The following is a 21,044-nucleotide window of genomic DNA, read 5'->3' on the forward strand; positions in this document are numbered from 1 at the left end:
ACACAGTTCACAGTTGAGTTTCTATTTTGCACAAACTGTTGTCTACAGTTTGTCTGTGCTTTATGGTAATACCACTCGGCCAATAGCAGAGAAGATTTTAAGCTATTATGATGACTATTATGGAAATGTTGGGGGTATTTTGGAGTATTTGAGCAAAAGTGTGGCTTTAAAGAGTGTACCTTTAACACAAGCAGGTTTTTTTTTTTACACACACACACACGGATTGCATTTAGAATTTCTTGCAACCGCTAATAAAGAAACAGCAAATACATAAAAAATTAATCAGGTGAGAATTTTACACAACAATAATGCTGTTATTTCTAAATAATTGCTCAAATGCAGTATTTTTTAGAAACCCTACACCCTTTGGCCCTAGATTTTACATTTGGTCATCACTGGGCAACAATCCTGTTTGAGCTGCAGTATAAGTGACTCTAAAGTATGTTTGAATTATAAATAAGGACATCTCCCATCAATTTAGGAGGATATTTGTCTAAAGAATAATGCAATCAGTAAACATGATTAAATCCCCAGACTCCACCCGCTGTCTGTTTGTACGGTACAGATAATCTTGATACTGTATATTCTATACCGTGTCCTATTTAAAACTTTACCTGCACTCCCCTTGCTAAGTACCGGCCATCCCTAATGTGTTGCTTTGTTTGTCACCTCCATAAACTTCCCAGCCTCTGATTCCAAATGATGCCACTCAACCAATAGCACACCAGGGAATTAATTTATATTCTGGTCCAGTCTAATTGAATTTTCTGGATGGCTGCATGTGTTTTTTCTGTGGCTTAAAAAAAAAAAGAGAAAAAAAAGGCTGAAAACTACTTCTGGAGCTTTGTAATTATACTTGGCCTCACTCATTAGCACTAAGGGAGGGGGTGTAGACAGAACTGGCAGTGATGGATCTGGGGAAGGAATGAGGGGCAACGCAGCGAAGGTGTGTTTGGGCATCCTTCTGTGTGTGCATGAATGCAAAGGATGTTGTTTGTGCCAGCACTACGCTCCCCTGCACCAACACCATGCTCTCTGTATCAAGTTAATGAGTCATGCTGGGTAAACACTTCCAGGTCATGGCCAGCTTTATTCCGTCTGAGGGAGAGGGGAAGTCCAGGTGCCAAGACACAACTGTGCTCCATGCAGGAATGTTTTGGAGAAAAAAAAAAAAAAAGAGAGATCTATCATATCTAACTGAGTTGTGTTTCAACTGCAAACCTAAAAAGAAATACTTTCAAATGAAGAAAATATAGACAGGGAATATTAGTTACTGCTGAGACGTGCTGTAGGTGGTCATTTGTTTCTTCATCTTCTCTACAAGTTTGATAACAACTTACAGCGCTGCAAATAAAAAGAATGAATGAACATTTGAATTGAAAACATGGCAGATACAGACTGAGCAAATCATTTTTGGGGATTTTTTTTGGCATTTTCCGACAGAGACAGAAAAAGAGAAAGAGAAAGACAAGGAAGTCTAGGAAGTCTGTGTCTTGGTGGTCTACCAGGTGACCTACCAGGGTGTTGTGGCAAATGCTTTTTTACTCAAATTCTGCTGCCTTTTGGAAGTCTGCAGTCTATTATTGCAACATTTAAAAATGGTATATCCACCCTGTCACTTCCACGTTAAATGGACACGGTCTTCATATAGTAATTTTTTCACATGGTCTGCTCAACCTGTGACACTCCAACTTTGACAAAACAATCGTGAAGGACACAGAAATGCTACAAAGTGAGAGCTTACTGTCAAGAGGCATCTACAGCTTTCATGTCAGAAAGATGTGGGGGAAGTGGTGTGTGTGTGTGTGTGTGTGTGTGTGTGGGACTTGCATGCTAGTAAGTGTATGTCTGTATTTCTGTGCGTGGGTGTTTGTGTGTGTGTCAGTGTCTTTGTTGTGCCCACAAGCTGTCATGTCGACGGCACTGAATTCCCCAAGCAAGAAAACCAATCATCACTGTCTTTTTCCAAAGCACCCCATAATAGCATGTCAACTCCTGCCACTTTTAAATCACCGTCCACAAGCATTTGCGACAATAAGACGGAGGAGTCCTTGGCATCAAAACACAATTCCTAGCAAGGGCAAATGTGTTTATTACATCTCAAACTCAAGTGTCACAAGGGTCCATTTTTAATCAGCGATTCATGGTCTCAAGTCTTGACAAGTGAATCTGTTACCAACACCATGTCTGCCATGCAGTCAAACGGGCACGCAGACATGATATGAAAGCCATCCTATATATTTATTCTTGTCCAGAAAAGATGGCAAACAAAGTCACTGTTTCATTTCGCGTGGGTGTGAATTTTTTTGTCACTCAGTAGAACATTTGAAAAGCAAACACCAAGCAAACACCATTTGTTGAACTCTTGCTGAAGATATTCTGGGACAAAACAAGTTAATTAAAGTAGGTTTCATGCCACAGTTCTGCTGAATAGCAACACTGACCTTGAACGTGTACAAAAATGGCTCTAGTATAGTTGCTTAGTGATGACATTTATATTTCCTCCCTCCACTTGAAATAAATATTTGGATGTTGGACAAAACATTTCAGTTGGCAGAGATGGTACAGTGTGGCAGACTGTGGAAAAAACAAAATACTTAAGCTACAACTTAAAAGAGGACATCAGGAAACTGCAGTAATCCACTAACAACAGTTTAGCAGATCAGGGTCATCTGTGTCTTGAATCCTTTTGCTCACATGGGGGCCTGGTGACACTACTGGGGATATTTACTTTAAACACTGCTTTTATTCAGGATAGAAAACCCAATATAAAGTCCCATTTTTATCATATACGTAGAGGCAGGTTTAGGATATCTGCATTTCAATCTGAATCCGTAATGTCGTTAAATAGTGATATTCATTCTCACAGAATAAGAGGTAGTGTATAACAGTATATCTTGCCACAGTTGAGTCAACACTTCTGACAATCTTTTATACCTGCACAAATGTAACTCAAAAATAAGCAGGGCATTCTGCACTAAGACAGACTGGTGACTGACAAGGTCCATTATTTAATGGATTTGAAGATAAACATTATCCAAATAGTATTATATGATATACTCTGATAATAATGACAATAGATTTTTGATCAGAAAAACATGAGTGGCCTTTCCATATTAAGATTATGATGATTATGTGCAATATCAGTATTCTAAAACATCATCAGATGATCTTGCAGTGACTTTTAGAGGCAAATTTTCCATTGAAGTTTTAAAAGGAGTGAAAAAAACAATCTAGTCTTTGCTGATTTTTTAGAAAAACAAACTACCTCCGTCCATATGAGTTCATTTTCACTCCCACAGTGGGAGAAATGTATGATAAGCTTGTGAACAAATTTTCATCTTTTCCCCATTAGAAGTGCAACTTTGGTTGCATTTACGCTTTCACAGGGTACAGATGAAAACACTCCGTAATTATCTCTTAAAACAAAAGCCATCTCTTTCTGCTGGGTTTAAAATCTTCCCTTCCTGAATGAGTACAGTGTGTCAGATACCATACCAAGTTCCAGTCTCTCAGCACACCGGTCTTTTGTCTCTCTTCACTGCCACCTCTTCCATTAGATTTCACCCATTGCTGTTTCATACAGAGGTGCTTTATTATGTTGGAGGAGCCCCTTCTAGCTCCCCATTTCTTTCTCATCTTTGACCTTTCCTCCCTACATCCATGTCCCCATCCTTTATTTCGCTCTCTGCCTTTGTATTACTCCTATTTGTGCTCTCTTTCTCTCTCTATTACTGTCTTGCTGTCTTTACCCTCCTGCCACCCTGTGCAGCATCTCTTTCTCCCTTCCACATTCCCTGGCAGCTGGTTTGGGTGCTTGTCACTCTTGTAGGTTGGTGTAGGCAGACCTCACCCAGTTTCTCTGCTCCATCTTTCAACTGGCCTGCAGAGCTGGCACGCCAACTGACACAACCCATTCTGTTTCCCCTCACACATCAACATCTTTAGCAGGCCACTGTCCCATGAGCACAGAGAGAACAAATGCAACAGAACACAAAAATGAAGAAACATTTAATTTCTGTTACATAACAGAAACTGATAGACAAAAATACATAGCTGCAACCCAGAGAAGCTTGCCTGCTCACTTCCTAAAAATAATACACTCCAAATATAAATGAATAGTACACCTTGACAGTTAGTCTAACAGTACATACACACGGCATATATATATATATATATATATATATATATATATATATATATATATATATATATATATATATATATATATATATATACACACTGCACGAGTATGTGTATTAGTCTAACTATTAAGGCATACTTTTCGTTTTCAGAATTCACATTCAGCACAGGTATTTCAATTGCTTAAGGCATTTTAATCAATGTGGGTGAAAATGAATGGCTATCTCTCAAAGCCAGAACTCAGAGAGCCAAAAATCTAATTTGGGTGTCTTCAAGATATATAGCTTGGAGCCGCAGCATTGACAATTAATTGGACAGTGACTTTGGTAACTCATAAAACGTGTCAAGTTTTCGTACCTAAATGCGCATCGCTTTATGCAAGTGATTTAGCAAATGCTCACTAATACAACCCAAGGACATAGAAATGGGACAGTTGAAAGCTTAAAATTCCACTTTATGGCCCTCTAAAAGGCTTGCGTGACTCAAGTGGAGCTCCCCTATCATGGAAGGGACAGAGAGTAGCTTGGTGTCAGGAACGTGGCGGCACTGAAGCTGACAGAGGATGCTACATCCTCTCATGGCAAAAATGAACGAGAGACGAAATGGCAACTGTCTGGACGCTAGAAAACAGGAGCTCAGAATTTCAGCATAAAACCGCAGACACTGTCAATTACATATGCATCTGACTGTAGCCTGAGAGTAGACTGTAGATGTGACTTGGAACAGAATATCTTACTCATGGAAGCAGAGCATCAGCGGATCAGAATAAAATATGTGAATTAGGATAACCTTTGCTAATGCACTTACTGTATGTCCTTAAATGTTGGGTTAATAAAAAACTTGAAATTAAAGTTATGAATATGATCTTCATTAGTCCTTTCTTTCATCTGCCCAGTGATTATTGGGCCTCTTTTTCCTCAGCACCGTCTGACCTTGAAGAAGAACAAGTGGCCATAGACAGATTATGAGAGAATGGGCCTCTGGGCACAGACAAGTAAAAAGTGCCAAAACCCCTAAAAAAAAGAGCAAGATAGTCTGATGGAAGAGATATAGACGTGTCTTTTGTAGTCATTCCATGTCTCCTTTTAGTGTGTCTTTGTAGTCACTTTGCATCTCTTTGTAGTTGTTTTATGTCTCTTTATAATCATGTTGCATCTCTTCGTAGTTATTTTGCGTATCTTGGTGGTCACTTTGACTCTATGTTGTCGTTTCGTATCTCTTTACGGTCACTTTGCGACTCTTTGTACAGTAGTTGTTTGCACCTCTATAGTCGGTTTGGGTCACTTCATGGTCTCTATGTGGTTGTTTTGCATCTGTTTGTGGCTGTTTTGTGTCCCTTTGTTGTGCTGTTCAGTAATCCATCCATGTAAGTTGGTTTAGAATATGAATAAGTGTAAGGTGGAGCAGAGCAGAAGAGAGGAAGAGAAAATAATCAAGCTGAACGCACTTTGAAACACACAGATGACACATTTAGAAAAGCAGGAAACAGAGCACGTCTCTGTGGCAAACAGCACTGCTACCGTGCTACAGCTGATCAACGTCACATACTTTCAATAACAATACTTAACATTTCAATTATGCATTTTGTCATGCCTTGCAAAGTAGAGGCCACTAATACCATTAATCCCCCTAATTAACAAAATTTTTTAACATTTAGAATTACCATCAAGACAGATTTGTCTTCTGTGCCCAATTTCTGATTTGGCATTCTGTCGACTTCTAGTCACCATGGCAACTTTACTTTTTTCTCTCCTGTAAAAAACAGTTCATGAGTACTTAACTCTCCAAGGCATCATCATTCTCCATTCAGATATTAGCATATTTACATTTTCTCCCCCAGTATCTCTGGTGGGGAGTGGGTACACTCCGTGACAACAGTTACCAGGGTATTAACGAAGCTTTGATGAATTACAAATCTCCACCACTTTTAATATATTAACATATTCACAGGGGCATTTGGGAGCTGTGCTGAAAGTGAAGCTGTGCTTATTTCTTAGTCCTCAACATGCCTCATGTTAATTGTATAAGGAATAATAAAGAATATAATTTGCGAGATTAAATGCAACGTTATGAGAAGAAAAGATGTCTACAGCACTTTGTGTGTGTGTGTATGTGTAACTGAAACACCATTCACTGGAGTAGAGGAAAGATCAAAGCAGTATGTCATTAATGAAAATGACTTGAAAGGCTTGGTGTATAAACAACCTGTGCACTGGTTTATTTGCCTACAAGTGCTTAACGTTTAGATTAAGATTGGAGCATTTAGTTAGGCTTTTTACTATGGTGTTTGTACACAATAGAAATACATGCTGAGATCTTTTTTGAGACGGAATCAATCACGTTGACTGCACTGTGTATGTATGTCATATATTTCTTTAAGATTCAAGATGGAATGATCGCAGTGTAAACCATGTGACACAGTATCGTCATGTCTCATAGGATTCCCTCATATCTTCCAGTGATCTTTAAATTCAAGTGAGCTCCAAATGCAACAAAAAGATGAAATCTGAACATATATTCTTATATTTCTTTTGTAAAGCATTTCAATACATCAAGACTTTTTTAGTTCCTTCTGTCTATACTCTAGCACCAACTCATATTCAACTTCAAGTAAGACGGATAAGGATACTTACAGTGGCCTACAGAAACGTCATAACTCAGAGCTTAAGTTTAGTCTTTCTTTCAAGACAAGTGACATTACACTAAATGTGAAAAAGTTCTCCATTGAGTGAAAACACCTTGTCAGTGTCCTTGGAACTAGAGAAAAAACATTAAAACAATCCAAAAATGAAACATTGGGTTTGATAGAAAAATTTTTCTTGCAACATCTTATTAATAAGCTGTAATTTATAAGCGTGTTTTGAAGACAAATGCTAAAATGTAGTAACTCTAAATGAACATCAACACATTTCACATATCACAAGAGACCCAATCTTTAAATTTTCCGCATTGCCTTCTACAATATATATGTTAGTTTTCGTATTTTCTGTATAAATCCAGGCTCCTTCTGGTCATTCAAATCATATGAAATGTGTAGATCTTACTTTTGAATTGATTCAACCTACTGTGTCCCCCGACTCTTTAGTCTCGACCTATTATAACAACATTTTGCTTTGACAGGAGTTTAGTTGCAAGGATGTTGCTTATATGATGCATAGAAAGCTGACCAACCAAGCATCATGAATGGATTTGATGTAATCTATGAATTTGCCTTTTAGTTTACCAATGTACATAAATAAAAATAGTAGATATTACCACATGGAAAATACATAGTAAAGAGCTTTGTTACTGATGAGTTGAGAGTGTAACTTTTTATCTACAACCACATTTTAACAACCGTGTAGTTGAGTTGGAAAACCGTTCTGTCTGTTTTATCAGTGTTTCACTGTCCTTGCCAGATGAGCAGAAGATTAAGTGTCACTATGACGCGTTTGCTGGGCAGAACAAGCTGCTCAGCTTGCTTTTATGTTGCCATATTTTTCACTGTCTCCAACACTGCCAATGCCACACGAGTCTGTTGTTCAATCATGCCAAAGCACTACAGTGCATCATTTTTTAGCATGGTTTGATCAAGTGGTTATCATGGGTAAAACCTCCGTAGATAATTAAGGACAATCCTCCACTTCTGGCTGCCCCACAAGAGGAGAACATAGAGAAATGTGCTATTTCGTATATAAAACCTATCCAAATTATGTTTATTTTACTGGTATTTAGGTTGGATGTGGAAATAGCAATTCATCTCTTATGAACTCTTTTGGGGAGAGGGCAGATAAGCAAATGAACTTTGAACTTAGTTAGGTGAGATGAAAGACGTGCTCTAAAGTGAAGATAAGTAGAGGAGAGGTTACCAACAGCTACCAAGATAGGATAGTATGAGCCAAGAAAGATGCAAATTCTCTGTGGCTACACGCAGTTGACTTTGACTTTGTTTGAACTTTGCCTGGGGTTATATGATCTTCACAGTAAACAAACCTCTCTTCACTGGCTGCACAATGAAGGCTGAATGGATGTTTTACTGTTGAAATACTGCTTCTGCTGTCCAAAGATATATTTGGAACTTTTGATGCAAAACATTGGCACCTGAAATGTGGTTTTCCTCTAGTCAGCTCAGTATTGAAGACAAAACACATCTCAGTCTGATCTCTGCCATCTGCTCTGGGTTTTGTCAGAACCCCACATGGGTGCAGACAAGCAGTCACATCTTGTTTCATCAGTTCTAACAAGAGAGGGGTCACTGGTGTCGCCTTAGTGGCAACTTCCCAATGAGAACGAGACAATTTGAGGCAGTTGAGGCAATGAAATGTCGATCAGCTTTCAGATAAGGAGTGCCAAGCAAGTGTGATTCCATTCATGGGTCATCATCTTTATTGAATAAATGCTTGTTTTCTGTCTGGTTCTTTGACCGTCTCTCTGCTCGTGTTGCTGATCCCTTGATGGAGAAAAGTCTCAGCAATGTTGCCTACCTGGTGGATGAACACCTGTGCACCTCGAGGGCTCATGAGCAACACGGCCCGCCGTAGAGTGTCCCGGTACCGGTTGAGCTCCTCAGTGCGCATCGTGTTGAAGAGGTCATTAAAGACACGGCTAACGTTGCGGTCCACCCTCTGCAAGGAAACATCCAGACCCAGCCGAGATGACTGGTCCATAAAGGTTTGCAAACCTCGAATATCTGAGGACAGAGAATGACAGAGAATGGGTGATGGGGGGACACGAATGCAAACAGACAGAGAAAGAATAAAACTTGCTGTGCTATGTTAGTACAGTACCTATTTCCCAAGCATTTAATCGGAATAGTGGAAAAACAACCTGTTCTTTCAACACCTGCACATGCACTGTACATTTTCAGGCTACATTCCAAGGGCTTCAAGACAGTTTTCGCTTTTGCTCCTGATCTAAAGCGTGACAAAACACAACAAGCACTCCTGTCTCTCTCTTTCCTGGGGTTTACAGGATATGAAACTGCAGGCAGGTGTTGCTGTCCCCAGAGATTGGAGTGTGTGTGTGTGTCTGTCTTTGTGTGTGTGTGTGTACGCACATCCTCACCATACAGGAGACCACTTAAAAGAAGCCTGCACTGTGCACACAAATCAAAGGTGATGTGCAGCAGAGGACTCACAATAAGCACACCAGTCCCAGCAGTCACAAGGGGAGCAGCAGCCCAGCATGTGCCAAGTCATGCCGCATTGTCAGACAGGTTTGGCAAAATCGCTAGGGCCAGACCTCTTTCTGCATCCACAATTGATATGGTTTGTGTGCCCATGTGTATATGTGTGTGTGTGTGTGTGTGTGTGTGTGTGTGTGTATGTCTGTGTATGTGCGGATTTCCCCCTGTTGCATCTCAGGAGGTTTGATGAGTCATCAAGTGCTGTAACACTGAGAACAGATGATATACAGACGCATTGAAAGACAAACTGTCTCCAACATACATACACTACATACACATACACATGCACACACAAGCCTACAGTGTCATACTGTAGGGGAGTGTGGTTGTTTGAGATGATATGGCCAATAGCTTTTAGATGCTGGGGGCAAAAACTGGAAATTAGGCTACTAAGAAAGCCCCTGACCTGGTCTGAGCAGTGAAGCAACATATTGGTACATTGGCCCCGTTTTTCAGTCTACATCTTGGGGCTACGTGACAGTAATATGACTAAGTACCATATGAGAAATTCATAAAGAATTACATGCAATGCTTTCCTGCCAATGTTGTATTGCAATTTATTTTGTAGGGCAACATAAATACTCACAGAACAAAAATGTTCAAAGGGCAGAACAAAACATGAAATTAAATCATTCATCATTTTGAAGCATCACCAAACTCTCACTGCGGCATTCTTTGAAAACTCTTTTCCTTCCAATCACACACAAACCCCTTTGCTTTCTTTGTCTTTAAATTGACATGCTTATCCTTGGTGGTGTTACTTTGGAAACAATGAGCAAAAGTAGAACCTCTGAGTAATCTCTCCTTTTGTTAGAGCACAAACGCAATTTGAAAGTAATTCATGGTTCGTTCCCTCCTGTTCCACAACTGGCCCATTGCAATTAATTCTGGCTACAATATTTTCTATATACAACATTCGCTGCAGTGACATATGGTGATATTGACTATAGACTAAACATAGCATCTGATTTCATATTTATTCTGTTTTTCACTGTGAGCCAGTGCTGACCCCCACAAGGTATAAAAGGATAAACCCTCTGTCAATTTGTGATGACTCAATGAGCAAACAAATTACTGACACACACACACAAATTAACAAGTGAAGGAGTAAAACATTTATTACTCATCATAAAAGCTACTTGTCAACTCTGCTAACTGGTATGGAGTGTCGGGTGTGGAAAACATTTTGGATTATTTACATCATGATGTGTATGACAACTTAATGTGTACCTGCACAGGCGTTAAAACAACACAGACCTTCAGTGTAACAAAAATCTCTTGTGGAGGATTACCAGTTCCTTGAAGAACAATGCAGTTCAGATTGGATCAATACAAAAAGAGACTGAGGTAACTGATCAAAAATAGACAAAAACACTAGTCAGTGGTAACATACTGATGTGCTGCTGTTGGGTGAAAACCCATGTGGGAAATAGAAGACGCATACTGTAACAAACAAACAGAGTTTTTAATCCCATGAAGAGCCGAGGCAAAGCTACCATGCGATAACTACTCTAGGACCCTGATAGAAACATCGGACTTCAAAGCCAGCGTTCCAAACCGGTAGCAGGCTTTTCCACGGGGCAACCGTGTCAGCCATGGACAGGGCTGCAGAAAAGAGGATTAACGTGGAATTAAAGGTCTGATTTCTGGACATGTTTACCCAAGCTTCATTGCTGAACACAAATCTGCTTCTGAAAGTTTTAGATATCAACCCTTAACCCTTTTATACCCCTTTTGTATCAGCAACTGGCTCTGTCACTGTGACAAATGTCAACTGGCATAGAACTCTTGATTTCTCCCTGTCCCTTACCTATCTTTAGCTTATTAGTATGTAACTGTTTTTTCATGACAGGAAAGACAGATTGAGGGAGACTGAGATGTACCCCCTTATATCCTTTTCAGCTCTATCTTACTGGACTTGTAACTAAAACGGGACTCCCTGTTGGATTGGGGAAATGCAGAAATGAGCATATCATGATCAAAGGGCTCAGAGGTTTTCACTGAGCTGTCAAGCTGCGTTGCAATCCAGTGGAAAAGCCTGAGAAATGGCTATGCTACCAGCCAGTGTTTATTCAAAACTGAGATGAGTCTGTTAAAGCAATTACTGTTATTCTTGCAACAATAACATGAGTTAATTATATGCAATATAGATATTTTTGCAAATCTGAAATGTATCAGGCGCTGTGTTGTGCTTTGCGACAAGAGCAATTACAGCAACACAGAGAGAAAGCATAGAGTGAGAAATTACTGCTTCAGTTTCAATCCACTCTCTTTTTACTAACTGCAGATCTGTACTCTGTTAATACTGTATTTTAAGGTAAATACAATACAGGTACAAATTATATTTTGGCATGACGTCTGTACATCATATCCGTACAGCAGCAAATTTGATGATTTGTCTTAAAACACCTTCCAAACAGGAGTTCAGTGCAAAACCCACCTTTTAAACAAAATTTATGCTGAAGTAAATCAGTTTCACCAGTTTTTACAAGTTTGAAGTTTGTTTTTTGCTGCAAGACAGTGATCATTACAATTAACGCCAAATGAGCACCTCTTGATGACAAGCAAACTTTAGAAAATGCCTCCCTTAACAAAAGTAACAAGAAAAATGCCGGAAAAAGACAAATTAGCTGCTGATTATGCACCAGAGTAAGAAAGTAAAACAATTAACAATTAACTGGCAGATTTGTGCTGCAAACTATGTTTATAAAAATGAAATGTATGTTGTATTTAATGTTTTGCCTACAAACCACACATTTTGAATGGAAAAACACAAATAATCAGCCCAACACAAAAGTGATGTTATGATGAAGTTATGTAGCAGCACTTTAGGGATCTATAGGATAAAAGAGAGCAAATGACCCATTGAATCAATAAGAATATCGAAAAAAAGATATGTTGCAATACCGCACAGAGGACCTTCTTATCCATGATCAAGGATTATGTCTTGTGTGCTGGGCTGTGGAGACAAAAACTCATCTTGCAGAAGAAAAACATGAGGTGAAGAAAAAAACTGATTACATTTTTTCACCATGCCAAACAGCACAGCAGTGTGTGAACAGCAGTCTGTCACAACACTGATTGAATGGCCCCCAGGCAAGGCCAAACTGGCAAGACCAAATGACTGACCCCAACAGTCAGGGCAGAGTTAATATTCAAAATGAAACTGAGGATTCAAACTAAAAACCAACAAAAGGTAGCTACATTTAGTCAGACCTGTACCTACAGTCTCCCTGCTTTTACCTTATGGTGGGATCTCATGTGTATTATACACACAATTGAGGGAAAAAAATGTGGCCAGTAAAAAAAAAATGAGAAAAGTGAGGCTCAGAGGGAGCAGATGAAGAAAATCTGCTTTTAATGGAAATATTGCCAAATGCTGAACAAATTCTGCAATATAATGCAAACTACAACGTCTGTGTGGAATAAAGCAAAACAAATTCTAGTTTATGGCATGCAAGTTACACATAGACAAGCTGAGGAAAATGTCATAACTGCCTGGACTGACTTCATGTAAAAATTATGTGAGATATGTTGTATGTTCACAACGGACACTTGTAATGTTTGTATTAGCACAATCTTTCAATAGTCAGGGTTAGGGTTAACCCTAGAGTTTCTGCTGAGCCTGATAAAATTTAAATGGTCACTTCTGAGCCTCAAAACTGCATGCATTGTCTGGACATGGGAGGTCTACATCTATTAACGTAATTCAACTCTGGTCCAATCATCTAGAAACAGTGGTTCCCTGGTTGGCATGAATATATTCCACTGTGTTTTCTATTGTTGGTTATAGACTATAAAAACTGAAGCACTGAGGCACTATCAACCAAATGGTTCCAATATAAGCAATCTGGTCTGAATGTGCAGAGCGGGTGGGCTGGAGTTAGAGTCCTGGACTGAATCATAATCCCAGTCCAGGTCTGGTGAATGTTCTAAAAGACTGTCAGGTGATTGCCATGCCGGTTTTAGTCCAGGAAGAGAATAAAATGAACTGTCCTACTTAGGTTTGGCTGACATGCTTTGGGGATGATATAATGCTGTGTGGTTGAAAGGAGACAGTTGTAAAACGATTCAACAATTGGAATGATAGCAATACGTTATTAAAAATTGGAAAGCATGAGGAATCAATAAAAACAGTAACAGCCCTGTAAATTCAGAATCAGCCCTCCACAAGATTGTATGGCTAAATTTCAAGTAAGGCTTTTTTAAATTATCTTAGGTTTAGTGTTCTGTTCTGTTGAGATTCAGGAAATTGGCCATTGGACATGTTGCTGAACTTCTACTTTTTGTCACCTGAATGTTGAGCACATCAACACAGAATTGTGCAAATTAGGTCTTACCAATTATTTTACCCTTCACTAAAAGGTTAAGTGCCTTCTGTGTGGCCATGCAGGATTTATTTCATCATTTCCAACTGGTGATCAACATTTGGTAGTGAGGAAACTAATGGAGCAATATCTATGTACCATATCTGTAGATTTCCTACTTCGTATGATTTCCTACTATCACAGTAATTAACATTTTCCTCAATGGTTCCTTTCCATATATGAAATATAACAGAGATGACTCTCAGGTGCAAAATTATTCCCTAACTGGTACGCATGTAGTTCATAAACTACCAAATATATTCTCAACATTTGTCTTTACAGGACAGTTTCTTTTCCTATACAGACCTTCCCTTCTATATTTTTCTTTCTTTGATCTTCTCCTTCTCTCTATTCTTATGGAAGGCCAATTAATTGAAGGTCACCTGTATGCTCATGCCTCATGAAACTACAAGCTAGTTGGCAGTTTTACACACCTTATGGCCCAAATGTAGCATTAAGTAACACATAAGAAAAGTATTAGTTGCTTCATTTTCTCAGATCTGTCACTAATCCCAACCCTCACATTACACATTACAGACTTCCTACAAACTCTGCTGGAGTTATCCTATGTGTTTGTCTACATTCAGACCCTGCCTGTGTTATAAATTCACTTTCTACATTGGGAACCACCTCCTACTTGGGAGGGGAAAAGCAGTTTAATCAATCTCACACCTAATCCCAGCCTAATTCTCTCCTCTGTAACAGAGGGCCAGTCACCACAGGGAGGGCAGAGACAGATGTAGTTGCTCCACAGTCATTACTAAGTGCATGTTAGCTCAGACAGACTTGCCAAGGAGCCTACTGATGTTCAAGAAAATCGACCCCTCTTTAAGATTTCCTATAATCGTGCCTCAGTCTCCTTTTATGCTCTTCTTGTTATGATAAAATGACATGGCAATTTTACTGAAGCTTTTGCTTGCAGATAGTCCACCCACTATCCACCCTCCCACACAGAATCAATAGCTGGCTTCCTTTTACATACAGGAAGTAGTGGGTAAGCACATCTTAAAGGGCATTTACAAAGGCATGCAGATAACATATTGCAGATACATAGAGTCTACAGCTGTGCTAGCAGCTTTGCGAGACTGTACTTGGGCACAGCAGAGCTTTGAGCTAAATGCTAAAGTCAGCATGCTAACATGCTCACAATGACAATGCTAACATGCTGATGTTAAGCTTGTAAAATGTTTACAGTGTGCAGTAAAGAGTAAAGTACAGTTGAAGGCTGATGAGAATGTCAATAGTTAGGCACACATTTGGTCATAAACCAAAGTACTGAGCAAATTAAAATTTTGGTGTAATTACTGTGGTATATGATATGATTACCAAACTAAAGCTGCTACCACTCATCCTGGGAAACATGAAAGTCTGAACCAAATTTCATGGTAGTCTATAGACGCTAGAGTCTGAGCATCAGAAGGGTCATTAGGATTCATCTACCGAGAACAATTAATGACTCTACTAAACCGACCCATTACCATCCCCTGAGCCATCATTTCAAATCATTTCTGTTAGCAGAACTAGATCAGAGCATGCAATTTTGTAAAAACACAATCTTACTGGTTTAGGGATGAATGTAACAAGTTTGAATCAATTTTCATACTTAAAATAATCAAAACCTGTCTTTTCAGGTGGCTTACTGTTTGAGCAGGTGTAGGCGAGATAGAAAGGCACGTTGTGCAAGATTTAAAACAAGCATAGCATGACTGACTTATTCATTTTGAAGCCATTCAGATGAACAGTGTCTATCTAAACTGTAAGAGAATGAACTTGTGTTGTGTTTGATGTGTCTGGCCATGGTTAAATGTAAAATGAATGGAATAAAACCTCATCTTTCTACTCACCACAGGAACTCAACCCACAACTGCAGATTCACCCAATGTCATTTAAATGCAGCTGAAAGACAACAGCAAACAGACCCTTTTGTATGAAAAGTTTGAGAAGTGTGCCCACAATGCACTGGGGGCCTCATGGTCAAACCAACTTGATGGCAAACTCTTGCTTTGCCGTCAAGTTTGTTTGTTAGTGGGAGAGATGAACTTTTGTGGTCTTGACGTGTACTGGGTCTGTTTTGTCCTTTTCAAATAAAAAGCTGAGGCATTAGGCTACCCTTCAGCAGTGTCAGAGAGCATGGCTGAAATCTGCAAGAGTAGGGTTGTTTGAAGGAAGCCAAACGGTTGAAAAACACAAAAAAGAAAAAGCTGAATCTTAGAAGGTGTGAAGGTTTGGTTAGCAACGGGCTGTTATAGGATTATCATATCATTTTTTTCTGTAATTTGCCCGAAGGCTCAAAAGGCAAAACTACACAAGAATGCCGTCCTGTCGTCCTGCTTATTATGGAGCTACAATAGCAGAAGACTGGTTATTTCTGGGTTTCTGTCAAAGAAATTATGGAACACGCTTGCTCACAACAGACAATCAAATTATGTGTTGAGAATGTACAATGACAAATGGTACCAGAGGAGGTGAAGGCTTTGAAGTTGTTTACATCATATGCCTTTTATACAGCTGATGCATTGGTGGAGACTGAAATGAATCAGCTTCCCTGACACACTTCATTACACTTAGCTACACTTTGCCCCTGAGGTCAGGGAAGCCAGCTGTTTAAGCTGTAATAAAAACACAAAACTCACCCTGTGCTCTCCTCCTGCAAAGCCTGGTGTTGCTCCAAGTGTCCAAAAACAAGATAAGATTTAAGATAAGTGATAGATTTTGGTAATAACTGTGCTGATAAGTATGATTTAGATAATGAGGTTTTGGACAATTCTTGGTGCATAGTGCCACAGTATAATGCCTGGAGCTACATGTAAGCAGGTGCTCTATCATGTCTAACATCTGCTTTTATAGACTAATGCACCATCAGAAAATTGATGACCCAGTGGTCCAGCAAAACCCAGCCTTATGAGACCACATCTAGATATCCATCACACAAAGTGCACTCCTACTTTACATGTTTTGACAAAGATGGCCTTGGTATAGCAGTCATGCTTCTATTGAATTTGTAAATGAAATGTCTTTTCCAGCAGTTTTTGAATATCAGATAAAAAAAAATAATAGAAGGAGATCTTTCCAATCTGTGAGAAAAATCACAAACTCCAATCCGTCTATATACAGTTATATTATACATTACACTTGATGGAGATACACAGACTGAATGCTCTGGTTATCACAGATCAGCAAAGTGTCCTGTCACAGTCAATCAGCAAATTTGATTATGGCAGAAGGAGAAAAAAAGATTGTACAGTCAAAATATTACTGTAGCTGCTATTTAATGGTTGAATAATGTCTCCCTGGCTGAGTTTCAAGGCCTCAACCAATGAGTGATACGTTATTTTGACATGTTGCATATATACACTAACGTGATAAAACCACATACTTGATAAATTACCCAATGCATCTGTCATCCAATATATTGCAATGATATAAATAAACGTATTGCTTTTGACTCACTGCTTTTTCCTATTGCACAAAAACTATTCCCATGCCACTAAATGTTATCAGACTTGACAGGAGAGCTTGAGGTTTGTGAAAACTGTGTTTTTTGTTATGCTGATGTTTGTTGATTTGCTTATAGCAATTGCCTTGAGTCACATACAGTATGGTGTACAAGCAGCTCAGTACTTTCAATTTTATTGTATGACATTTGAGCTGAAACGATTAGTCAATTAGTTGATGGAAAATTAATTGAAATTAATAATAATATTTTTTAAAGCAAAAATGCCAGAAATAAACTGGTTCCACAAACGTAACCCTTTTTCTTACATGGTTGTCAACTGCTTTACAAATCTTTAGGTTTGGTGATGCTGGTCAGACAAAACCAACACTTTAAATATGTCTAATTAAACTTAAGGAAATCCTGAGGGTCTTTTTCCCTCTATGATTTAAATAACCATTAGTTGTGGCCATTAATCAAACTAATGACTCAGATGTGGCAACTTTATGAGTAACAAAGAACATAATTACATCCTAGTCATTTCTGGCAATCTAAACCATATTGCTTCTTTTTATCATTATTTTTCAGCCGTAATTGATATTTTAGTCTATGAGGTGGTGGAAAGAAGTTATTGTTGTAATCAGTGAGTAACGTTACATCATATCCACTTCAAAGAAACAAAGCTGAAGCAGGAAAGCAGACAGACGGACGGTCAGAGATATGCGGGGATACAGCCTACATACAAACGTGGTAACGAATTTTACACAGGGACAGTTAAAAAAAAACATTCTGAAGTAAATTCAAGCTACATTTTATTTAAAACTTTACTATGCAGTGGAGCAGTGATCAACTGACTTGCATTGTTTTCGAAAGCATGTCTCATGTCCCATAGTACAGTCTTAAAAAAGTAAAATAAATCATAATATGGAATCACAACACGTGTACAATTGAAATACATGTTGAATGCCTAAGTATCACAATAATATTGAATCAGGAGAAAAACGCATCGTCCCAGCCGAGCTAAATAAAACATCCGGAATTATAACTATTGCAGATGGATCAAAAATGTGATAAATAGCATAAAAGGAACTTTTCTAGGAAAGGGGATATCACAGTGTTGTACCTCCTGCCCTTTTCACGCTAAACACAGACAGGATAGAGAAGACAGGAAAGCTTTGACAAGATCACACTGAGAACCTGATCTGAGCTCCTGTGATGTTATATAATCTAATTTCCGCTTTTGATCACTCGCTGTCAGATCAGTGATCTGACAGTCAGTGTTGGAAGCTGATATGATGCTCAAAACATATCTGTGCCCATGAAGGTTTAGCAATGACGGGAACATTGAGAAGGGAGAAGTAGGAACAAAGACAGAAGTAGAGTTTCTGAACAGTTAGCAATGCCATACAGCCTGCAGTTATAAATGGAGAAAATATTATTATGGAGATTAATTTTATACAAAAGAAAGGCAAATTAACACCTAAAATATTAGCCGTATTTTGAATTTGAATCTATGACACACTAGAAGCTAGTGCAGAAACCTGAGAGCTGCTGTGATGTGTTGAATAAGCTGCACCTGTCAGAGAGTATTTCTTAAAGAACCTTTAGAAAAACCAATTACAACTTTGAGTATTTGTATGCATTGTATGAGGAGGGCTTCTTTAACTTAGACAAGGCAGCAAAGAAAGAAAAGAAAATTCCTTTTAAGTCAAAGGGTATTTTCACAACTAAACACCCTACAACCCTGTTCCTTAAAAAATCCATGTCCAGGTCTAAAATTCACACTTGAGCTTCATACCAATGGTAGAGTGCATTCACAGAGGTGTTTTTCATTTCTTTTGAGAAATTAGACCCCTCCTTGGGATTCAGCAAGAGTGTACAAACTGTACTTGACTGACATTTCTCTGACTCCAACAGGTGCAACACCTTTATGTTACTTTTGGGTGTAGAGACTTTGGCTACCTGAGCTAAAGGATACTCTCCTACAAAACCAGATCAGCCAGACCAACTGAAAGCACCGGTTTGGGTGTGCATCACTGGTTACTGAAGTTTAGTACTTTTTTGCTATTGACAAAAATACGTCCATAAACTAAGTCTCAGAAACCATCAAATACTAAAAGCTGGCATCCAATGTCAGATTTGTAATCTTGTGTACTTATTCTCAGTTCATTTCTTTACATCTATTAAAATATATTACACTCTTTAGGAGACAACATCTAAGATTTGATAGTTTCTTCTGTCAAACTTGGGTATTGTATTGGCACTAGCACAGAACATTTTCACCAAATATCCTGCCCAGTCTAGAAATATACAACCCTCACAAATCAATGCACATTTTCTCTTTGAATACTGTGCCAACACAGATTTGCAGACAGTACTTCTATTTAGGCAGTGGTGTGGGTCACTATAGTATTGCTTCAAGGCAGGCACTGCGGATATTTTGACTGTTTTGTGATGAGGATCCTAATTAGCCACTACATTCCTTAATTGAATGAGCGCAGAGTTAAACAGAGTTTAACACAAGCGCAAATGTCAATGATGCTGACTTTGTAGCACCTAATTTAGCAGCCTTAAAAAAGGCTATTTTGTTGGAACTAGTATTTCCCTCCATTATTTCTCACCAACAGTGCCTTGTTAAACTGAGCCTTCATGCGTTAGACATAAGTTCCCTCTCCCAGGACTTGCAATTTAAGGCTGTAGTGCACTGTGCTGGGTGTGATGTTATACATAAAAAGTTTCTGATAGGATATAATTCAATGAATTGAACTGTATTGCACCAAGGGAAAACTGCTTCAACATCCCCTCAGACAGATGAGAGATGCAAGACAACAAAACAAAAAGATGGACAGATGGGCAATAAGACAGCTAGCTAGTAAGAAAGACAGAGAGCAAGACAGCTAGTGAGAAAGAAAGACAGATAGCGAGCTAGTTTGTCACATGGACAGACAGACAGAGAGCTAATTAGACAGGCAGGATGGACAGACAGCAAGAACATAGGAAGAAAGCTAGTTGGAAAGAAATAAAGATAGATAGTGAGACAGCTAGTCAGATAGACAGATGCTCTTCTGTAGTGGGATTTTAATCGATCCCACTCAATGCTGAGAGTGCACTTTCTACAAAGTGTGTCAATGCCAGAAACAAATCCAAGGACAGATCTCTGAATGTCAAACAGCATGTCACACACATTTACATTGAGCATTGTGACTGGCCTATAAGGTCCGAACTGCAAGGTGGAAACTTGTATACGGTGAGTGGGTTGCTGTACTCCCTTGACTGCTTGCTTTACTATACACTAATTCATCTGTAGCTTCCACTATACAGAAAAAAATAAAATTGATTTACACTCCCTTCCAGATTGCACTCTTACAAGTAGTAAAAAGATTAGCCAGTAGTGGCAAAGTATCATCTGAGGAATGCCAATTCAGCAATATATTCTGTTCTTCTTTCTGCCCTTGTACTGCCTTGCCAATCACCCCACGACCCACAGTTCTTTGCCTTTTGCCAAATGTGGCTAAGGAAAGGTCTGGTCCACTGGGTGTCATGGTGTGAATAATGAAACAGAAATGGAGAACATCTGAGAATATATGAGGTACTGCTGGGACAAACCCTCATTCTCCGGTGTCACGAATGAGCCAATTAAGCTCAGACTTGTCTCTTCATGAGGATGCTACTAATGGTGAATGCTGCAATGAGGTCTTGTTTTTCCCCTACAGTTTCAACAGAACTTTGATTTATTTTTTAGCAGTGTGTATGTACAGTATGAGTGTATGAGTGTTTATGTGTGTGTGTGCACGTCAGTTGTGATGTTCTTTCATCTTAGTTCCAACTCCATGCTGAAAAGCATATGAATTCTTAGTGTTTATACGACTTTACTTCAGCGGCAGTCTGATCTCCCCCTGAGATTGGACATGATTTTGGAGCATTTGCATTTAAATGA

General features: G+C 38.9%; 1 protein-coding gene across 1 annotated transcript in view; it reads right to left on the reverse strand.

Moving 5' to 3' along the window:
- Positions 1-21,044, reverse strand: part of grid1a (glutamate receptor, ionotropic, delta 1a) — a 214,515-nt gene that overhangs the window by 62,688 nt on the left and 130,783 nt on the right. Inside the window, exon 4 of the mRNA XM_070841114.1 lies at positions 8,607-8,812. Within this exon, the coding sequence (XP_070697215.1) occupies positions 8,607-8,812 (206 nt within the window). The remainder of the gene's footprint in view (positions 1-8,606; positions 8,813-21,044) is intronic.

Source organism: Pempheris klunzingeri, chromosome 12, assembly GCF_042242105.1.
Source record: "Pempheris klunzingeri isolate RE-2024b chromosome 12, fPemKlu1.hap1, whole genome shotgun sequence".
In the NCBI taxonomy this organism is placed as follows: Eukaryota; Metazoa; Chordata; class Actinopteri; order Acropomatiformes; family Pempheridae; genus Pempheris; species Pempheris klunzingeri.